The sequence below is a fragment of the Carcharhinus amblyrhynchos genome, chromosome 9 (assembly GCF_965287045.1).
Source record: "Carcharhinus amblyrhynchos chromosome 9, sCarAmb.v2.hapA, whole genome shotgun sequence".
Taxonomy (NCBI): Eukaryota; Metazoa; Chordata; class Chondrichthyes; order Carcharhiniformes; family Carcharhinidae; genus Carcharhinus; species Carcharhinus amblyrhynchos.
The window spans coordinates 16883124-16905462 of record NC_137332.1 but is presented as its reverse complement, the minus strand read 5'-3'; the positions used below and the strand labels follow the sequence as shown (position 1 = coordinate 16905462).

The following is a 22339-nucleotide window of genomic DNA, read 5'->3' as shown; positions in this document are numbered from 1 at the left end:
AATAGAAGTTTGAAGCAGTGAAATCTTGACCATTACTTGTCTTTTCATTAGCATATTGCAGGCATTCCCTTCTCTTTAAAAAGTTACCAGATTGTGAACAGTCTGAGTTAATCCCTAAAAGGTTGCCAAGGCTCCTAAAAAGAAATGCAGCAAAAACCCTAAACGGAGGTATTAAAGTGACAATTGCTAAAATATGATAGTGTAAGGATACTGAGTTAGAATCATTAAATCCCTGCAGTGCAGAAGGAGGCCTCTGTAGGGATTCCATGTTGAGCAGCACAATGGTTAGTATTGCTGCCTCAGTGCCAGGGATCTTGGTTCAATCCCGGACTCAAGTCACTTTCTGTGTGGAATCTGCACATTCTCCCTGTATCTGCATGGGTTTCCTTCCGGTGCTGTGGTTTCCTCCCACAGACCAAAGATGTGTGTGCAGGTTGGGTTGATTGGCTATGCTAAATTGCTGCTTAGTGTCAGGGGGATTAGCAGGGTAAATACCTGGGGTCACAGGGATAGGCCCTGGGTGGGATTGTTGTCGGTGCAGGCTTGATGGGCTGAATGGCCTCCTTCTGCATTGTAGGGTTTAAAGTTGAAGCTTGCTGTAGCAAAATGTACATTAAAAGTGTGAAAAAATACTTGGAAATAGTTTTGTAAATATCAAGACTTTATTAAGATACCAACATAGGAATAAATCATGAATAGTCTTGCTATAAGATTCATTTGTTTTGTCGTTTAAGCCAAGAAATTTAACAGAAACTTTGCTACTTTCACACCCAAAATTCCTCTGCCTTCTGCAAGACATTGGAAATGTAGTAAAACCCAAAAAGCCAGTTTCACACCCCTTACTGAGGTGAGGATCAGCCGTCCAGCCCTGTTGCTCAGAAAATCCAATATTGGCAAGCATGCTTGCAACGTAAGCAGTGAAGCCAGTGGCAGCAATTCAGTTTAGACACATGTAAGGCTACAAAGCTTCTGAAAACTCCTTAATATTTTGTGACGCAGTGCAAAGTGATTTTTGAAATTTACTTTTCGTCTGGCATATTGTCTAGTTCTCCCCCACCACCCCACCAGTCCAGCAATCTCCACCCGCCCCCTTCCCCCCCCTACCAAAACTATAAATTTAATATGCTACCAGCCATCCTCAAACCTGCACGGTGACCTTGGTCCTAAGTACCCAGGAATATTTGAATCACTTTCAAAATTATTATCGGTCCTCAATGGTGAGTGAGCATGAACAGTCTGTGTCTCCTCTATTCAAGGTGGAAACATCCACTTCGCAAGTCCCTCCTAATCTCTGTGGCAACTGACCACATCAGACAGGTTCCCTTCTGACAATGTCTCTCCTTTGCCCCTTGATTTAGTCCAAGTCCAAGTCCCATTCTTGCCTACAAGAAAGTACCAAACTGTTCAAATAATGCCACTGTATTGAGTCTCAACTCAATGTAAAATTGGAGGCTCAGGTTTTCTGGCCACCTTAATCCAGACTCTACCCCATGAAATACAACAGGCGCGATCTTACTGGCCATTCATGCCCCGCTACAAGCCAGGGTGGAGAATTTTGCACTCAGCCAAATCTCCGTTCACTGCGACGAGACCAGAAAACCCTGCCAGCATGAACAGCTGGAAAATCTCGCCCAATGTCAATGACTTGAAGGGAAGGATCAACAGTTAAACTTTGGGTCAGTGGCTTATTTTTCAACAGATGGCTGGCTCGCAATTCCTAGTTTTCGGAGCCTGAACCAACGGCAGAGGCAACACTGAATCTATTACTATTCCCAATATAAGTTATGAAATATCAAGCTTCCTTGAGTATACACATATTCACTCACTTTTCCATAAACGGTGAAAAATGCTGCGGAATTTCTACTGGCACTATAATACCCAACTCTGCAGAGCTTTACAGCTGGGGCATGCAAATAAAGAAAAGCGTGGCTCCATTTATCTCTTCCCAGCACTACATGTTGAGGCTGGCCAAGTATTTTTCCAGGGGGCTCATATCCCACATTTTGGGGTCCCAAGCCATGAACCACCCTGTGAATGTTGGAACTTCTTCTCCTTGCTTCATAATGGTAATAGGAGTCCCCGGGTCTCTTCCGGTTGGGTCAGATTCCAAGTATTGTTTTGCTGGAAAATGCAAAATAAATATATTAGTTGGGAAAGTTCATACAAGAGGTGACACAAATTCAGTTTCTTCGTGTTCACTTTTACATCTGTTTAGAGTGATTTTTCTAGTCAAGGATTAAAACCTTTTTGTTTAATTATCAAATTGGACTGAAGTTTGGAGTCTGCCGGAAAAAAAAACAAAATGCTAAATCAGGGAAGAATATTTCTTCATTTTCACTGTTGTGTTTTAAACTTCCTTTCAGATTGAATGGTTTTGCTCAATCATTAAGAGATTCTGAACCTCAAACACATGGCTGGGTTTTGCAAGCCGTCCAAAAAGCCACTAAATTTCATAATGCAACAGATTGCACCATCAGCAGCCCTGGAAAAGGGTCATCCAGACACGAAACGTTGGCTCTATTCTCTCTCCGCAGACGCTGTCAGGCCTGCAGAGTTTCTCCAGCATTTTCTGTTTTTGTTTCAGATTCCAGCACCCGTGGTATTTTGCCTGCACCATCTGGACTTGATCTTATGACCATCAAACCAATTCCTGACCAGGTAAGCCCCTTTTTAACTAACACAATCACTAACAGCTTCACACGGGAGGCCCGTGGGCTGTATTTAGCTCAGTTGGCTGGACAGCTGGTTAGTGATGCAGAGCAATGCCAACAGGGCAGGTTCGATTCCCGTACTGGCTGAGGTTATCAATGAAGACACTGCCTTCTCAATGGTAATCCTCAGGTTAAGTCACCACCAGTCAGCTCTCCCCCTCAAAATCTTCTGTAGGCATATAACTAGTGAAAGTGTGGTAAAATGAGGAGTAATGCAAACAGAGGCTGTGGCTGAAGTATTAAATGAATGGTTGGCATATGTTTTCACCAAGGAAGAAGATGCTTCCCAGGCCACGTTGAAGGAGGAGAAGGGGCGAAGGTATTGGTTAAGCGAAGTGTACAATTCTAAAGGAAGTGCAAGAGGGTCTTGGATGCATAAGTGCAAAAGTCAATGAAGGAACATGGAGCACAAGAGCAAGAGAAGTATGTTGCACTTGTATAAGACACAAGTTCAGCCTCACACAGAGTATGGTTTCCAATTCCAGGCACCACACTTTAATAAGGATGTGAAGACATTGGGGACAGTGCAGAGAATGGTTCTAGGGATGAAGAACATCAGTCATGAAGAGAGACTGGAGAAGTTAGAACTGTTTTTCTTGGAGAAAAGAAGGCCGAGAGGATTTTTGTAAGAGGTATTTAAAATCATGAGGGGTCTGGACAGAGTAGATAGGGAGAAACTCTTCCCACTCAAAGGATCAAGAATAAGAGGGCACAGATTTAAAGTAATTGACAAAAGAAATAAAGGAGACATGAGGAAAATCTTTTTCATGCAGTGACTGGTTAAGATGTGGAATGCACTGACAGTGAGTGTGGGGCAGGCAGGTTCAATCCAAACAGACTATAGGAATTAGACTTGTATTTTAAGGGAACAATGTGCATGGTTATGAGCAGAAGGCAGGAGAATGGCATTAAGTAAACTGCTCATTTGAAGAGCCAGTGCAGACATGATGGGCCAAGTGGCCTCTTTGCTCAGTAACAATTCTGCAAATCTGTAATTCTAGATAATTTTATAGAAAATTCTTGTTACTAATTCTTGCTGATCTTACAAACTGAGTGTTTTCATCACTCACCGCATTTCAGTGACTCCGACCTCTCCACTTCATTTGCAGAACTGCCAAGCCAAAGAAAGATCTACAAAATTTTGAAAGGAATAAATTATCAATTCTTTGTTACTTGCATAGTCAGTTGCAGCACATTTCCTGAAAATTTATTTATTAGTGTCATTAGTCGGCTTACGTTAACACTGCAATGAAGTTACTGTGAAAATCCCTTAGTTGCCACACTATGGCATTTGTTCAGGTACACTGAGGGAGAATTTAGCATGGCCAATCCACCTAACCAGCACATCTTTCAGACTGAGGGAGGAAACCGGCGCACTTGGAGGAAACCTACACAGACACAGGGGGAACGTGCAGATTCCGCACAGTGACCCAAGCCGGGAATCAAACCCAGGTCTCTGGCACTGTGAGGCAGCAGGACTAACCACCGTGCCACCCTTGTTAATGGCCAGAACAACCAAGGTCGGGATCTTCAATTCTGCTGTACCAATGCCACCAGGAAAGCTCCATGTTATTATACAGTAAGTTAAATGAGCCACAACTTTACCTGATCCCCGCTATCTAACAGCATCACATCGTCAACTGCCAAGTCACTCTGCGTGAAGTCACCAGGAACTTCCTCAATCTGTGTGGAAAAGATAGACATTAACTTTGTTCCACAATTAAAGCTTTAAAAATGAAATCAATCTGCGCAAGGAACAATTTGAATTTTCCGGGATTCAAAAGACTCACAACAAATGTTCCAGTTTTGTTTGAGCAGCCGAACAAGCGAACTGGGTGGGTCGCAACTTCCTCCTTGAGGCCTTTGGAACTCTGGTATTCCTTCTTGCCACCAAGATCCTTCCAGAAGCTGTCTGTATTTGGGAGGAAGCAGAGAGTGAATTGTGGTGGCAGGATAGGTCTTCCACAGCTATTTCCCACCAATCTCTCATTTGGCAGAAATCCCAGTAAGAGGGTAGCAGTGAATGTTCACGCCATTTTTTTGAGAAAACCCACCAAAGAGATGACAGGAGGTTGGAAGGTCAGCTAAAGGAGGGGTCCTTCAGCTAAACTATTCACAGATGCTGCTATTATCATGGGATAGGTTGTGGCGTAGTAGCTCAGAGGTGACCAGGTACATTTCAGATTTGAATCGTAACCAAGATAAACATGATTACAACACAGAACAGGCTACATGTTCACTCCACTCCTTCCTGGCATTGGTTCTCCATTCTGACTTTTATCCAGATCTAAGCCTGTTCCTGCACCTGTTAATCCCCACAAATATTTTACCTGCACTTACAGCACTGAAAGTTGGAAGAGCAAATATCCAGGGTTATGCAGAATAAGTCAAGGGAGAGGGATTAATGACCTCCTTCTGTGCTCAATAATTCTGTCTGAGTCTACAAAACACGCCATTCAGCCCAACACCTTTATGCTGATGTTTCTGTTCCACACCAGCCACGTCCCGCTTTATTCCACCCAACCCCATTAACATACCATTCTGTTCCTTTCTCTCGTGCACGTGTTTATCAAGTTCCTCCTTGAAGGCATCAGTTGTTGTTTGTCATCTTTATCAATGATCTGGATGATAATGTGGTAAATTCGATTGGCAAATTTGCTGATGATACAAAGATTGGAGGTGTAGTGGACAGTGAGGAAGGTTTTCAAAGCTTGCAGAGGGACTTGGACCAACCAGAATAATGGGCTGAAAAATGGCAAATGGAATTTAACGCAGACAAGTGTGAGGTATTGCACTTTGGAAGGACAAACCAAAGTAGAACGTACAGGCTAAATGGTAGGACTCTGAAGAGTGCAGTTGAACAGAGGGATCTGGGAATACAGGTACAGAATTCCCTAAAAGTGATGTCACAGGTGGATAGGGTCATAAAGAGTGCTTTTGGTACATTGGCCTTTATAAATCGGAGCATCGAGTATAAAAGTTGGAGTGTTATGGTAAGGTTGTATAAGGCATTGGTGAGGCCGAATTTAGAGTATTGTGTACAGTTTTGGTCACCTAGTTACAGGAAGGATGTAAATAAGGTTGAAAGAGTGCAGAGAAGGTTCACAAGGATGTTGCTGGGACTTGAGAAGCTGAGTTACAGAGAGAGATTGAACATGATAGGACTTTATTCCCTGGAGTGTAGAAGAATGAGGGGAGATTTGATAGAGGTGTATAAGATTTTGATGGGTATAGATAGAGTGAATGCAAGCAGGCTTTTTCCACTGAGGCTAGGGGAGAAAAAAAAGGGCATGGGTTAAGGGTGAAAGGGGAAAAGTTTAAAGGGAATATTAGCGGGGGGGGCTTCTTCATGCAGAGAGTGGTGGGAGTGTGGAATGAGCTGCTGGATAAAGTGGTAAATGCGGGGTCACTTTTAACATTTAAGAAAAACCTGGACAGGTACATGGATGAGAGGGGTGTGGAGGGATATGGTCCAAGTGCAGGTCAGTGGGACTAGGCAAAAAATGGTTCGGCACAGACAAGAAGGGCCAAAAGGCCTGTTTCTGAGCTGCAAATTTCTATGGTTCTATACCATTCTCCTCACTACTCTCCATGCAAATGATTTCCATGTTCTGATGACTCTCTGGTGAAAGTGGTTTCTCTGGAGTTCTTTATTGGATTTAAAAGGAAGAAGTGAAAACCTTACCTGGTTCCTTTCCTTCTTGGATCTCTGTTCCACTTCCTCCAAGAACACCAACCACGTACTTTGCAGTCTTTAATTCAGCATCACTGGCACCCACACCTTTCCAGATGTAAGTCTGCTGTGGTGTTTTCAGCACAAAGGTGTCATTGCTGTTTAGTGAGCCTGCTTCAGCGTTCACCTGGAAAGCGCACCAACATACTGTCAGCAACCACAGGCCATCGTGACACCTCAGAAAACCAAGAAGTTGTAATGACTCATTTATTTCTTTTAACTCAAATGTATCAGACTTCTTAGAAAAGGGAATTGATGCCTTGTGACTGAAAGAGATAGAAGCTGTGGTCCCGGTGGCTGCTCTGATAAGGGGTTGGCGGGGGTGGCGGAGGGGAGGTGGAGTTAATGGCCTCTCCATTACCCAAACACCAGGACTATTTGAATACTGCCTTACACCAACAGCAGTAGCATTTCTGAGTGAGACCAGGCCCAATGTGTTGAGGAGGAGACCAGACATGCTTCTCGCCCAAGTTGAGCTGCCTACAGCGTAGCAGCAACCAATCTCTCATGTCCTTTCGAAAACCACATTGTGGTCACCAATCTGCAGCGAGCACAAATGCTGATGTCCTTACCGTGGGGCAGGTCAGCTGAGACTTTGCGGGAAGCTCGACATTCTCACTCCCAAAAGCTGGCAGAAGGGGAAATGGGCAGTAGTAATGCCAATCACCACTCCCTTTACTCACCACATTAATATGTGTCAGAACAGCCAGAGGCTGTAGAAGTATAGTCAGAACAGCCTTGTCTTAAAAAAAATCCTAATTTCAACCTCTTTTCCCCTCCCATTGCCCACCCTACCCAATCGCTTTAACCTCTAAGTCTACTGCCACTATTTCATGATCTCGCTCAGGCAAGGCTCGTAAAGTCCCATCCAAGGTCAACAGAGAATTCCGTTCTGTAAGCCTCGCCCGCCCCAATTCTAGGGGGCAGGGGGGGTGCGAGGGAGTAAAATTCTGGCCTACGTCTTTACTGAATGTGTATTTTAGTTAGGCAATGGAATCAAAGGTTATGGGGGGGTGGATGGGGAATGTGTAACCTGAAACTCAAACAGTTCAGCCATGATCTTATCAAAAAACTGAGCAAGCTCGAGAGGCTGAATGGTCGACTTCTGTTCCCATTTTGTAGGTCGGTATGTTCTTACTGTCCATGTGTGAGGTGGAAGGAGACAGTGTCCTCTGGGGTGCTTTACCTCCTGACCAAATGAACATCAATGCAAAATGGAAGCCAATCACATCAGCACTATAGTTATTCTGTAAATGCAGGGAAAGGCAATGGACAGGATTTTCCAGTCACTGCCACTGGCGGGATTCTCCAGTCCTGCTGTATTTAACAGAAATTTCAGTGGATTGACGCATCCACTATGGCAAGGAAGACTCGGAGAATGTCTTTTCAATTAAATAGTGGCATCGACAATGACCAAGAAGCTATGCTGAACCTTTATAAAATACTACTGAGGCTTCAGGTGGAGTTCTCGGTCCAGTTTTGGACTGGGGCATTTCAGTTCCATAGAACAACTACTGAAACTGTGCTTGTTCTCTTCGAAACAGAGATGGTTAAGATTTGATAAAACAAAAGCAAAATACCACGGATGCTTCTTCAGCTCATCATCTGTGGAGAAAGAAATGGAATTAATGTTTCAAGTCCGCAACAGTCTAGCTCTGAAGAAGTCATATTGGCCCCAGAACGTTTACTGTGTTTCTCTCTCCACAGATGCTGCCAGACCTGCTGAGTTTATCCAACTTTTTCTGTTTTTATTTCAGATTTGATAAAAGTTTTCAAAACCATGAAGGATTTGGTCGACTGAATGAGATACTGTGTGGGATTCTCCAATCTCATCCACACTTACCCCACTGCAAGTGGGAAGTGCCCCTCCCCTATATCCCTGCACATTTACCACGGCCAATCCACCTAACCTACATATCTTTGGACACTAAGGGCCAATTTAGCATGGCCAATCCACTCAACCTGCATATCTTTGGATTGTGGGAGGAAACTAGAGCACCCGGAGGAAACCCATGCCGACACGGGGAGCATGTGCAAACTCCACACAGTCATCCAAGGCCAGAATTGAACCCAGGTCCCTGGCGCTGTGAGGCAGCAGTGCTAACCACTGTGCACTGATCATTCTATGGGTGGGACTTTCTGGTCACACCCGCTCCAAGGCCAGAAATTCCCAAATTGAGGTCAATTGACCTTTAAATGGAACACCAAATGGTCTGTCCCACCTGCAACGATTCCAGCAGCAGGTGGGACCAGAAAATTTTACATTTCATCCGAGTGTAGGGTGTCGAAATTTGCTGATGACACCAAGATTGGTGGAACGGCAAATTGTGCGGAGGGTGTGGAGAGTCTACAGAAGGATCTAGATAGGCTGGGCGAATGGGCCAGGAAATGGCAAATGGAATTTAATGTTGGCAAGTGCGAGGTGGTCCACTTTGGTAGGAATAATGGTAGGAAGGACTATTACTTACGTGGCGAAAAACTGCAGCAGGCGACGGTGCAGAGGGACCTTGGGGTCCTTGTGCATGAGTCACAAAAACCCAGCTTGCAGGTGCAGCAGGTGGTCAGGAAGGCGAATGGGATGCTGGCCTTCATAACGAGGGGGACTGAATATAAAAGTAGGGAGGTCTTGCTGCGGCTGTATAGAGCATTGGTGAGGCCGCAGCTGGAGTACTGTGTGCAGTTTTGGGCGCCGTACTTACGCAAGGATATTTTGGCCTTGGAGGGAGTGCAGAAGAGGTTTACTAGGCTGATACCGGAGTTGAGGGGGTTGAGCTATGAGGAGAGGCTGAATAAACTAGGCTTGTACTCGTTAGAGTTTAGAAGAATGAGGGGAGATCTCATTGAGACGTATAAGATGATGAATGGGATGGATAGGATAGAGGTGGAGAGACTCTTCCCGCTCAGAAAGGATAACAGGACTAGGGGGCACAGCCTCAAGATAAAGGGGGGGGCGGTTTAGAACGGAGTTGAGGAGGAACTTCTTCACTCAAAGGGTGGTGAATCTCTGGAATTCTCTGCCCGTTGAAGTGGTGGAGGCTGCCTCGCTAAATATTTTTAAGACACGGGTTGATGGGTTTTTGATAAGCGAGGGGATTAAGGGTTATGGGGAGAGGGCGGGAATGTGGAACTGAGCCACGACAGATCAGCCATGATCTTATTGAATGGCGGGGCAGGCTCGAAGGGCTAGATGGCCTACTCCTACTCCTATTTCTTATGTTCTTATCTTCAGAATGGCATCTGGGATCCAAACTGCCTGACTTTGTATTGTTGATGGAGCTCCTACCTGAAGACTTATTATGGAAAGTATCCTAAATAACACATGTCCTAATAAACATGAATGAAGTTAATTTCCAAACTCAATTACAACCTATATAGAAATACCAAAGCCATTAATCCCAGAATCTGCTTCCTCAGCCTTCTGTTATTTCCACATTAGCTTAACCTAAGATAAAAAAAGTTACTCAAAATGTAATATTAATCAGAGGTCTTTTGTAACGATAGGTAGATACAACTAATCTTTCACACACTCCCTTTAATTATGGTAGATACTAGTCAAGTATTTCCTTTGATGCAGTGAATACTGAGTTAAAATTTAGGCTAATTAGAATTTGAACACCATCGTTTTGGTTTGACTCACCTCAACAGCTCTCGTAGCGCCTGTTGAACTTTTCCGAATGTGGAAAAGCCGAATCGGCGCAGGCGCACTCTGGCCACTCTTCCTGGAGGTCCCTCCAAGGTATACGATGACTGGCTTATCTTTGAACAGGCTTAGCAGGTGAGCAGGCTCCTGACCCTGTGTCACTCGTACCTAGAAAGCAAACCACAACTCTCTTCCAACAAATGAAGTAAAAATAAGTGCTTAGCTCAGAACCATATTGACCAGAAAGGTTACTGAAAAAAAAAGAAGTGAACTTGGGGTTGATGAGGAAGTAATGACGCCAGGAGCTTGGACTTCCAGGAGTTTTGTGACCCTGAAAGAAGTTAGAGAAGGAGGTCAAACAATATCCTAGAGGCGGAGCACACTCCACTTCACTGCAAGTGCAGAGGAGCAGACACAGATCTGAGGAATCCCCTGTCTTCACAGTGGGGAGGTGATGGCCTAGTGGTATTATCGCTGGATTATCAATCCAGAAACTCAGCTAATGTGTCGGGAACCTGGGTTCAAATCCCCACCATGGCAGATGGTAGAATTTGAATTCAATGAAAACAAAATCTGGAATTGAGAATCTACTGATAACCGTGAAACCATTGTCGATTGATTGGAAAAACCCACCTACTTCACTAATGTCCCTTCAGGACGGAAATCTGTTGCCATTACCTGGTCTAGCCAACATGTGACTCCAGAGCCACAGCAAATTGGCAACTCTCAACTGCACTCCAAGAGCAACTAGGGATGGGCAATAAATGCTGGCCAGCCAGCAACACCCACAAATGAATTTTATAAACTTTGCTGTAATGGGAAGATACATGATGTTGCTTTTGGATTTCAGAAGGGGAACCTAGACAAGACAGAAAGGGATAATATTCCTTTCTGCACTCTCCCCATTATATTCTCTTGCACGTTCCTCCCAAACTGGACAAATCAAGACACAATCCACATGAAATAGGGACAGAAACCCCAAAAAATCTATTTCTGACATCTAGGCCTGAGTTTTAGCACAGATTTTTGAGTCTCTGTTATCAGAACCAAATTAGTTCTCAAGCCTGTAAACTGTCGTCTAAAGGACTCGTCTCCCTGGCAGGATCTAGATACAGAACTGGAAGTTTCATCGGGTGAGACAGGTGTTGCCATGGCAGTGAGGTATAGGGGGCTACCTCAAAATGGAGGCACACTCAGAGGGAAATTTTAACTTTGTGTTCTAGGTGGTCCAAGGAGAGGCCCCTCAAATGTGGCATTTCCCCCTACTGCCCCCCCTCCTTGGGGCATGGAGCCTCCAGCTTCAATGTTTACTCAACCCTGCAAACTGAACTGGATGAGCCATATAAATACTTTGCTACAACAGCAAGTCAGAAGCTAGGAATCCTGAGGTGTATAACTCACCTCCAAATCCCCCTTGAAGCCTGTCCACCATCAATAAGGCACAAGTCACAAGTGTGATGGAATACTCTCCATTTGTCTGGATGAGTGCCGCTCCAACACCACTTGAAAAGCACGACACCATCCAGGAGAAAGCAGCCCGCTTGATTGGCATCCCATCCACAAAGATTCACTCTCTCCATTACCGAGTGCAGTGGCAGCCGTGTGTACAAGATGCATCGCAGCAACTCAACAAGGTTCCTGAGACAACAGCTTCCAAACCCACAACTACTGCCATCTAGCGGGTCAAGGACAACAGATGCCTGGGAATACCACAGCCTGCAAGCTCCCCTCCAAGCCACTTGGAACTCTAGTCCACTGTCACTGTCAGAAATCGTAGGGCGCCTGCCCTAACAGCAATGTGGGTGTACCTACACCACATAAAACTGCAGCAGTTCAAGGCGGCAGCTCACCACCAGCTTCGCATGAGCAATTAAGGAGGGGCAACGAATACAGGCCTAGCCAGTGATGCCCAGATCCCATGAATGAATGAAAAGAAATCCATCCCCAGGGTGCTGGTCAGGGGTTGGAATTGGCCAATTCAGAACGGTGATTGCAGGCAGTGGCTATGCTGCCAAGTGTAGCCGTCTAAAATACCCGTAATACTTCAGAACTGACAAACCAGCCACATGACTCTGTGCCTGTGGGTGGCACAGTGATGCCCACATCATGTGATTCACAGAGATTAATTCTATCTTCCAGCAGGTTCAGACCAGTGTAGCAGAAATCCCTTCAGAGACAGTAAACACATACCTGGACAGGCAAACCATGCATCTGATCATCAAGTTCAACAGTGAGGGCTGCTGATGTTCCCAGCTCATCTTTTGTTGCCTTGTTGCCTTGCCTTAAGAAAGTAAACAAAAGTAAAAAATCCTTGTTCCCTTTTCAGTCTGTTATTTTAGCTTTCTCAGTCTGCCCAATTTTTAAGTTTCAAAGGCAGGTGAAGAAGCTTACCAAGTATAAATGAGGTGCTTGTCCTTGTCACCTGATTTGTAAGAGTACAGAATAATGTAACAGTCTCCGCCATAGAACTGACCGTACGTTGAAGGGTCAACAGGCTCTTTCTTGAAGCCTTCAATCCGCCAGATCTGCAGAGGAACAATTAAATACATTTTTATGCGCGTGACTGACTCTAGGTCTTCATGCTTTGACAAGATGAAAACATGCCAGCCATGGATTGTTACCTGGACTTTGCCCGATCCATCATCCACCATATTGTGTTGTGCAGCCATGGCGGGTGACTTGTGAAGCTTCGTGACATCGAAGGGAATGGACTCAATTTTGGCAATCGAGCCAATAGTGTACACTTTTCCAAGCCCTTCGCTTTGGTATTTAGCCTTCCAGTCCGAAAAGAATTGGGTGAACAATGCCGTCTCACCATTTTCTGGAAGTATTTCTATCTACAAAACAAAGAAAGACTCAGGTTTCTGTCCTTCGCCACACTCCCATGTGTCACCCATCCCTCCACTGGCCAGCACAAAACCACAATAACTGAGAAAAAGGGTTCAGTACGTATGTAACTGCTGTCAGGACGTGTAAAAATACAGCTGTAAGTCATTCACCTCATGACCTACAGAATTGTACATGATATCATTTGGACCCTGCCATGCTGGGGAGAGGTGCACATGGATGGTATCATTGGCTCTATTACTGCAGCAGGTGGTCAGGAAGGCGAATGGGATGCTGGCCTTCATCGCGAGGGGGATTGAATATAAAAGTAGGGAGGTCTTGCTGCAGCTGTATAGGGCATTGGTGAGGCCGCAGCTGGAGTACTGTGTGCAGTTTTGGGCGCCGCACCTGCGCAAAGATATTTTGGCCTTAGAGGGAGTGCAGAGGAGGTTTGCTAGGCTGATACCGGAGTTGAGGGGGTTGAGCTATGAGGAGAGGCTGAATAAACTGGGCTTGTACTCGTTAGAGTTTAGAAGAATGAGGGGAGATCTCATTGAGACGTATAAGATGATGAATGGGATGGATAGGATAGAGGTGGAGAGACTCTTCCCGCTCAAAAAAGACAGTAGGACTAGGGGGCACAGCCTCAAGATAAAGGGGGGCGGTTTAGAACGGAGTTGAGGAGGAACTTCTTCACTCAAAGGGTGGTGAATCTCTGGAATTCTCTGCCCGTTGAAGTGGTGGAGGCTGCCTCGCTAAATATTTTTAAGACGCGGGTTGATGGGTTTTTGATAAGAGAGGGGATTAAGGGTTATGGGGAGAAAGCGGGAAAGTGGAACTGAGCAGCGACAGATCAGCCATGATCTTATTGAATGGCGGGGCAGGCTCGAAGGGCTAGATGGCCTACTCCTGCTCCTATTTCCTATTTCTTATGTTCTAAACAAGAACCAGGTCAAGATCTGGGCTGCACTTGTGACACTTGGATATGTAGCATAGTGATGGAGGTTCAAAGTTTATATATATATATATATATATATTGGGCCTCAGCCAAGACTAGTTAAAAGTCAGACCTCCGCTAGACACTTGTGACATTGGCTGCCTCAGAGAAAACTAAGGACATCAAAACAACCCTGAGGCTCTAACTAACATAAACAAATGATCTAATGTCTGCTTCAATTTGGAGGAAAGGTCACCTCTTGTTTGTCTTTCCCCAGTATAGTCAGCGTTGCACTTTGGAGGACTTACCTTGCCCAGCTCCTGAAAAACAAACACAATGTGGCCCACTTCCTACTCTTTTGTTTGCAGGCCTGCCTGAGGAGTCATTGAATTTAAAAAGGTCTAAATCAACAATAGTGGAGGAAACCATCAAAGGTTGATGCAGCCGTTTAACATCGTGCATTCTGCCCCAATTAGTCTGATTACAAAGAATCACATATCCTGTTAGATAGATAAGACCAGTGAATATCTGACACGATCAGGAAACCTACAAACACAGACTGCACTGCCCTGTCCTCTGAAAGAGGAAGTGTGCTCTTCACAGAGTTTAAAGAAGAGAGAATGGAAAACTATACAGAAACATGCACTTCCTCAATAAGTTGAACAAAAACAATGGCACAATTTGCTACAGGCATATATTTACCAAATAATTACCTGATATTGGAACTAAGCAGTGATCACAAGGTGAATAAGGGAAGTGGAGGCCAAAACGCTTTTTAAACTTGAATCTTGCAAAGGGTATTTTATATTAATTAGAAGCTAAGGAACTAACCTCATATTCCTCATCTGCTCTGAATCATCTAAAGATTCATGAGGTGAAGTTGGTACCCTCCATGGCCTTGCCCCTCCCTATCTGTATAATCTCCTCCAGCCCCAAAACACTCCCAAGGTATCTGTACTTATTTAATTCCAACCATTTGGATAGCCTGATTTTACTCACTCAGTAACTGGTGGCTATGCTTTCAGTGGCCTTGGCTCCAATCTCTGGAATTCCCTCCCTACATCTGCCCATCTCTTGACCTTTTCTTCCTCCTTTCAGGCACTTAAACATTGGACTACAGTGGTTCACTAAGCCAGCTTACCACTGCCTTCTCAAGACCAACTAGGAATGGGTCTTAAATGCTGGCCTAGCCAGCGATACCCACATCCCATACATGAATAGCAAAAAAAGAACTATTCAAGGTTAGGCTATTCCTTTTGGCCTTTTGTTATAATATCTCTTTATGTAGTTCGATTTGTTTTGTAATGTCCCTATGAAGTACCTTGGTGTGTTTAATTATTTAAAGGGAACAATGTAAACAGAAGTTGTTGCCACTGAGTTTCCTTAGAGTGATCAGTTACCGTACCTTTGGCGGAAATCTCGGTAGAATGGTATTCACATTCTCTTCCCCGTGAAATCTATGGTGCTATCCTGAAGTGTGATTGAGTGGGGAAATTCCTGAGGTTCACCCCATAGTATTTCCTACTTGTACATTTATATTTAAAAAGATGTGGTACCCTACCTTAAAATGGATGCTGTGTATTTCATTAAAAATTAAAGTGGTCTTCGATGGCCAGTTGTCTGTCTTGTAACCTAATCAACTTTCTGGGCGTTACCACTGACCAGAAACTGAACTGCACTTGCCGTATCAATACTGTGGCTATCAGAGCAGCTCAAAAGCTAGGGATTCTGCAGCAAGTAACTCACCTCCTGACTCCCCGAAGCCTGTCCACAATCTACAAGGCACAAGTCAGGAGTGTGACGGAATACCCTCCACTTGACTGGATGAGTGCAGCTCCAACAACACTCAAGAAGTTTGACATCATCCAGGACAAAGCCGCCTGTGTGATTGCTACCCCTTCCACAGACAGTCAATTCCTCCACCACTGACTAACAGTGGTAGGAGCATGTGCCATCTACAAGTACTGCAGGAACGCACCAAAGTTCCGTAGTCAGCACCTTCCAAACCCATGACCACTACCACCTAGAAGGACAGGGGAAGCAGATACTTGGGAAGACCACCACCTTGACGTTCTCCTCCAAGTTACTCACCATCCTGACTTGGAAATATACTGCTGTTCCTTCACTGTCACTGGGTTAAAATCCTGGAACTCACTCCCTGACAGTACCGTGGGTGTATCTTCACCACACGGACTGCAGTGGTTCACTAAGTCAGCTGACCACCGCCTTCTCAAAACCAACTAGCAATGGGTCTTAAATGCTGGCCTAGCCAGCGACACCCGTATCCCATAAATGAAAAGCAAAAAAAAACTATTCAAGGTTAGGCTATTCCTTTTATGCTTAAAATGAGAATTTTCAAGTTGTCATCAGCATTTCTGTAAATTCTAAACAGTCAATTGATAAGGGTTACAGTTCAAGTGGCTCCCAGTTTCCCGTCCAAATGACTGTTGTGAGCTTAGACAGTGAATATTGGGACATTGTTGATTACCTGAGTATTTTTGGGATATCCTTTGGAATTTATGAAGAACTCACATGTCTCAAATCCAACCTTCCGTTCCCGCTGGCTGGACTCCTTCCCTGAAGGTAAAAGAGAAATTTATATTTGAATCTTTAGCCCTCACCTAGAAACTCATACAACTAATACAGGCCTTTTATCATTCAGTTTTCCCATGGCTCCTGGGTCTCCCATTTTAACTTGAATGGAAAAATATCAGCAGGAACACCCGAAAGAGCTTTGTAGCACACATCACATTGGTGAGACCACATTTGGAGTATTGTGTTCAGTTCTGGTCGCCTCATTATAAGAAGGTTGTGGAAGCATTGGAGAAAGTGCAAAGTAGATTTACCAGGATGCTGCCTGGTTTGGAGGGTAGGTCTTATGATGAAAGGTTGAGGGAGTTGGGGCTTTTCTCTTTGGAGTGGAGGAGGATGAGAGGCGACTTAGAGGTTTATAAGATGATGAGAGGGGTCGATAGAGTGGATGTGCAGAGACTATTTCTTCAGGTGGATGTAGCTGTTACAAGGGGGCATAACTATAAGGTTCATGGTGGGAGATATAGGAGGTATGTTCGAGGTAGATTCTTCACTCAGCAAGTGGTTGGGGTGTGGAATGCACTGCTGTGATAGTGGAGTTGGACACTTCAGGAATTTTCAAGCGGTTATTGGATAGGCACATGGAGCACACCAGAATTATAGGGAGGGGATAGCTTGATCTTGGGATTGGACATAGCTCGGCACAACATTGAGGGCCGAAGGGCCTGTACTGTGCTGTAATGTTCTCAATGTTTGGACATGGAACTCATTTGGCTTTGAAGGAACCTTCCATCCATTTGGTCAGGACACATTATAGGTGCAATTTCAATTTTTATGCTTCATAGAAGACACAGAAACTAGCCCAAAACTTGTGTTCTAGTACGTGGTAAAATCAAATTTAGCTGAATACGTAATTTTCACCCCTCAGCAGGTTACATTGCGAGACTAGGCGATATCCTGAGGAAATTAATGGAGTTAATACTCCCCAGTGCTGTGTCATTATGAACCTTACAACAAGGCTCATCTCAAGTCACTTCTGCAGTAGACTGCAAACACTTTATTGAAAATACCAACTGGTTTACCCTGAGACAATTTATCTGAGATCACATTTTAAAATTGTTCAAGATAAGGCTGCTTAAAATGGGACTTCCCAAGGTGCCAACTGCGCTTCTGCAAATCATAAACTGTGGACTGTAAGATGGTCTCGCTAGTACTGTAGTTGGCCTCTGCAAGTTACATTATTGTCATGTACAATCATAGAATCCCTACAGTGCAGAAGGAGGCCATTCAGCCCATTGAGCCAGCACCAGCAGCAATCCCATCCAGACCCTAACCCTGCTAATCCTGACACTAAAGGGCAATTTATCATGGCCAATCAATCTAAATTGCTCAGTTTTGGACTGTGGGAGGAAACCAGGGCATCTGGAGGAAACCCATGCAGACATGGGAAGAACGTGCAAACTCCACACAGACAGTCACCCAAGGCCAGAATTGAACCTGCGGCTGTGAGGTAGCAGTGTTAACCACTGTGCTACCCATACCATAGTGATAAACTAGATGGGCTGGAAAACTGAAAGTAGCAAGGGACACAATGGCCTAGAGGTATTATCACTAACCGTTAACCCAGAAACTCAGCTAATGTTCTGGGCACCCAGGTTCGAATCCCGTCACGGCAGATGGTGGAATTTGAATTCAATAAACAATATCTGGAATTAAGAATCTACTGATGACCACAAAATCATTGTCAGAAAAACCCATCTGGTTCACTGATGTCCCTTTAGGGAAGGAAATCCGCTGGCCTACGTGTGCGGGTTAGGTTGACTGGCCATGCTAAATTCCTCCTTAGTGTTCTGGGATGTGTAGGTTAGCGGGGTAAAAATGTGGTGTTACGGGGATGGGCCTGGATGGAATTGTTGTCGGTGCAGGCTTGAGGGGCTGAATGGCCTCCTGTAGGATTTCTATGATAACTTTACTGCTGTGTAAGCCTACTTGTGACATTAATAAATGAAAACTTAAAACAGTCAGTTAAGCCACCATCTTATTGAATGACGGAGCAGGCTCGAGGGTCTGAATGGCCTATGCCTGCTCCTACTTCTTGTGATCTGCACAAAGAATCTGTCCTTTAGTGTAAATGAACAAGTATGTGTACTGAGGAAACAAAGACGCTTATGATGAACAAGGGACAAGTGATTGTGGAGGATGTGCAAAAAAAAGAAAAACCAGATGCCATTACTAGTCACTCTCAGGGGAAAAGAAACTGGATCAATGTAGGAGAGACTTGATGTGAAAATATTTATAGAGTTGTATGTTTTTAATTAATGTCATAAACTGCAATACGAAGCATCCAAATGCTATTGATGATATTTAGTTATACAACTACAGAAGATTACATGGAGGTGATGAATAGACCCTCCCCTCAAATACCAGGAAATCACTGGTGCGCTGCCAACCTTTTCCTATCAAGTTCTGATTGCCATCAGCCTACAGCACAAAGCTGCCCCAGAGATTCCCCTGCAGTATCCACTTCCACTTGTACTTCAGAGCAAAACAAAAGGCCTTGTGTCTTATCATACTTAACCACAGCAAACAAAAGAGCCTCTCTCTTTCATTCTATCTGTAGAAAGACTTCCACACAAAGAGCTTTCACGAGATTTGAGCCTTTCTGACTGCACTCCATATAAACAAATTAGAAGGGTAAAGGCTGCTTTTTGTGAGGTCTCCACCTTTAAACAGAGGAGAATCGCCGTTTTCCCTGTAATAGTGACAAGACTCACACTGAACAGCTGCTTTGGCCACTCAGTGTGTACACTGTCCCACAAGTCGCTTTAATTCTTTAAAAACTGACTAAAATGATGCTGAATCACTGGAAACGAGAGGGTAAGCTAATCAAAGTAAAAAGGGTTTGGTTTCTTTGGGAGATTTAACAACACTTTGTTGCAAGTAAAATCCCTAAAATTCTCAATGTGGCAGCAGAGATTACAATATGATATTTTGGTGGTTTCTTTTACAGTCAGAAACCACACACATATCATATCCATGTCAGGAAAAAGGATACAAGTCTCACGAGGCCCCCGTGCACAAGATTTGAAGGGTGGCATTGTATGATGCATGCAAATTACTATAGCCTCAATAAAGCAAATTTCCTGAAGAAAAAAGGTCTACCCGGGGACTAGGGAATTAACTACATTGTCAAGACGGACTTTAAGAGGTAACACTCTCACCTATGAGAGACAGCCAAAGTCCCTCGTCAGTAAGCATCTATTTGAACATACAGGACATCAGACCCCAAACTACTCCTGTCTTCAGAATTATAAGAAGTCTCACAACACCAGGTGAAAGTCCAACAGGTTTATTTGGAATCACCTGATGAAGGAGCAGCGCTCTGAAAGCTCGTGATACCAAATAAACCTGTTGGACTTTCACCTGGTGTTGTGAGACTTCCTACTGCATCCCCCTCAGTCCAACGCTGGCATCTCCACTTCAGAACTATACATAGAGCTTTACTGCACTGACAGAGGCCCTTCAGATCTGAGCCAGTCATTAAGCACCTATCCACTCTAATCCATTTTCCAGCATTTGGTCCGTAGCTCTGTATGCTACATTTCAAGTGCTCATCTGTAAAAAAACATTGATGAGCAAAATACTTTTGTCAATGCCAATAGAGCTACCTGGACTCTTGTCCCAGGTGAAATCAGGTATGAATGTTTGTATTTTAGCAGAGATAGTGGAAATATTTATTATCCATTCCCCCAAGGGTATTTAAAGAGAATTTGCATTAAGGGAGATGTTAGGTTGTGGTTCGTTTTCAGTACTTTAGATCTGTTGTGGTTTGTTTTATATTTATAATAACAACTTTGATGAATGGACAGACTGGCCGGAATTCTCCAGCTGTTCATGTCAACAGGATCTTCTGCTTCCGCCAGCGTGCACCCTCGCTATGGGTTTACCAGCGGTGTGGAGAGCAATCAACCCCACTGGCAGAGGCAGGAGTATAAGATCTCATCGCTGGCAAACCATGTACCACCTCCCGCCGCGAGAAAGACATCACAGGGAGGCCAGAGACACACCCACCCCACTGACCCCCCCCCCCCCCCCCCAACCGCTGTGCACCCCCCCCCCCCCCCCCCCCCCACTGTATTGGAACTCAATTTGCTGAGGATACAAGGATAAGTTTGAAAGTAAGTTGTGAGGAGGATACAAAGGCTGCAATTTTCCAGCTGTGCCAGGTGTGGATCGCACCAATCTGCGAAAATTGCACGTGGATCTAAAGATGGGTTTTGTGCCCGGCGCCAAACAGTTTGCAATCATGCCTGTCGTTTTCTGGGAACTCATCCAGAAAGGCACTTTGTTTTAAGGCACTGGCATTTAAATAAGCTTAGACCATTCGATGCCAGCTCCTGGGATCTTCTGACCCTCGGGCTCAGTGTGAAACATTACGGTTTCCACTAGCAGAGACCAGTTGTGGTGGCCACGCCAAGGCGTTTGGATGCCATTGAAGCTGTCAGTGTGCCAGGGACCGTGCCAAGGGGGGGGGTGGGACATGAAGGGGAGGCTATGAAGAAGGTCAATGCAAGGGGGCTATGGGGGGGGTGGGGTGGGAAAACAAAGGGGAGGCAACAAAGGCCTAGGCCATAAAGGGAGACCTATTAGGGAGGACCTCACTGCCCTGATATCAGCAATCCGTATTGGGGATGGGGGGGAGTAGGTAAACATGCCACCGACGAGTGGAAGGTGTTCCGATGTCTGTGAGGGGGGAGAGGGAGTCTTCCAGTGTACTGTGAGATTAGAGATACTCTTTCAAAATGGTGCCCAATCGCTTTGCAACTGGGCTCCCTGAGATGTTTAGGCCCCTCCCCTCCCAGAACCTCACCTCCAAAACGACTAAGTTTGGGAAGATTGCAATCTGATTTGTGCTGGACAGACCGGCATGAATCACACCAGATTTCATGGCGGAAATGACATTTAGGAATTTTCCAGCTGTCCAAGCCAATGGGATTCTTCGGTCCCACCAGCAGTGCATCCCTGCCTGCAGATTTCACTGCGGCATGGGAATCCTTCAACGGAAGGCCCATTGACAGCGGTGGGACCAGAGAATCCCATCGCCAGAATCCCACGCATGGCTTCTACCACCGAGAACCACTCGGCTGTTCTCTGGAAAAATTCCACCCTTTAAGTTTCTGTAAAGAGATATAGATAGATTAATTGAATGAGCAAAAAAAAAGTGGCAGACACAGTATGATGTGGGAAAATGTGAGGTTTTCTACTTTGTCAGAAAGAGTGGAGAAGCAGAATATTATTCCATATTGCTTCCCCAAACTCCTGCTCTAACTCCGTCAGCAGATTGTGTGTTAAGGCAATTTGCAGAATTTCCCATTGATCATAAGAAATTGGTGCAGGAGTAGGCATTCAGTCCTTCAAACTGCTCTACTGTTCACCAAGATCATGACTGATTTGATTATGGCCTTAACTCCACTTTGCTCTCTGCTCCCTTGTCAATCAAAACTCTGTCCAACTCAACCCTGAATATATTCAATGACCCAGCCTTGACTACTCGTAGAGAGGGGCAGCAGAATGTTGCAGTACAGAGGGATCTGGATAAGAATCTGCAAGAATCACATAAAGTTACCATGCAGGTACAGCAAATGGAATGTTGGCCCTTATTGCAAAGGGGATGGAGTATAAAAACAGAGAGGTCTTGCTACAGCTGTACAAGACATTGGTGAAATTCCACCTGGAATACTCTATACAGTTTTGAGTTCCTTATTTAAGAGATAAATTTGCATTGGAAGCAATTCAGAGAAGGTTCACTGGGTTGACTCCTGAAGGACTTATCTTATGAGGAAAGAATGAGTAGGCTGGGTCTATATTCCTGGAGGTTAGGAGAATGAGAGGTGATCTTATTGAAAAATAAGATTCTCAGGGGATACAACGAGGTCAATACTAAAAGCATGTTTCCTCTT

At 44.7% G+C, this 22339-nt stretch overlaps 1 protein-coding gene across 2 annotated transcripts in view; it reads right to left on the bottom strand.

Annotated features, from left to right (window-relative positions):
* Window positions 1–640: 640 nt before the first annotated feature.
* The window catches only part of scinlb (scinderin like b), a 40489-nt gene continuing 18790 nt past the window's right edge, over window positions 641–22339 (bottom strand). For both annotated transcript variants that reach the window (XM_080195237.1, XM_080195238.1), the window contains exons 8-17: window positions 16336–16424; window positions 12706–12921; window positions 12476–12609; window positions 12275–12365; window positions 10082–10252; window positions 6397–6571; window positions 4502–4623; window positions 4317–4394; window positions 3782–3842; window positions 641–2121 (exon numbers count right to left, since the gene is read on the bottom strand). In XM_080195237.1, the coding sequence (XP_080051363.1) occupies window positions 1952–2121; window positions 3782–3842; window positions 4317–4394; window positions 4502–4623; window positions 6397–6571; window positions 10082–10252; window positions 12275–12365; window positions 12476–12609; window positions 12706–12921; window positions 16336–16424 (1307 nt within the window). In that variant the 3' untranslated portion in view covers window positions 641–1951. The remainder of the gene's footprint in view (window positions 2122–3781; window positions 3843–4316; window positions 4395–4501; window positions 4624–6396; window positions 6572–10081; window positions 10253–12274; window positions 12366–12475; window positions 12610–12705; window positions 12922–16335; window positions 16425–22339) is intronic.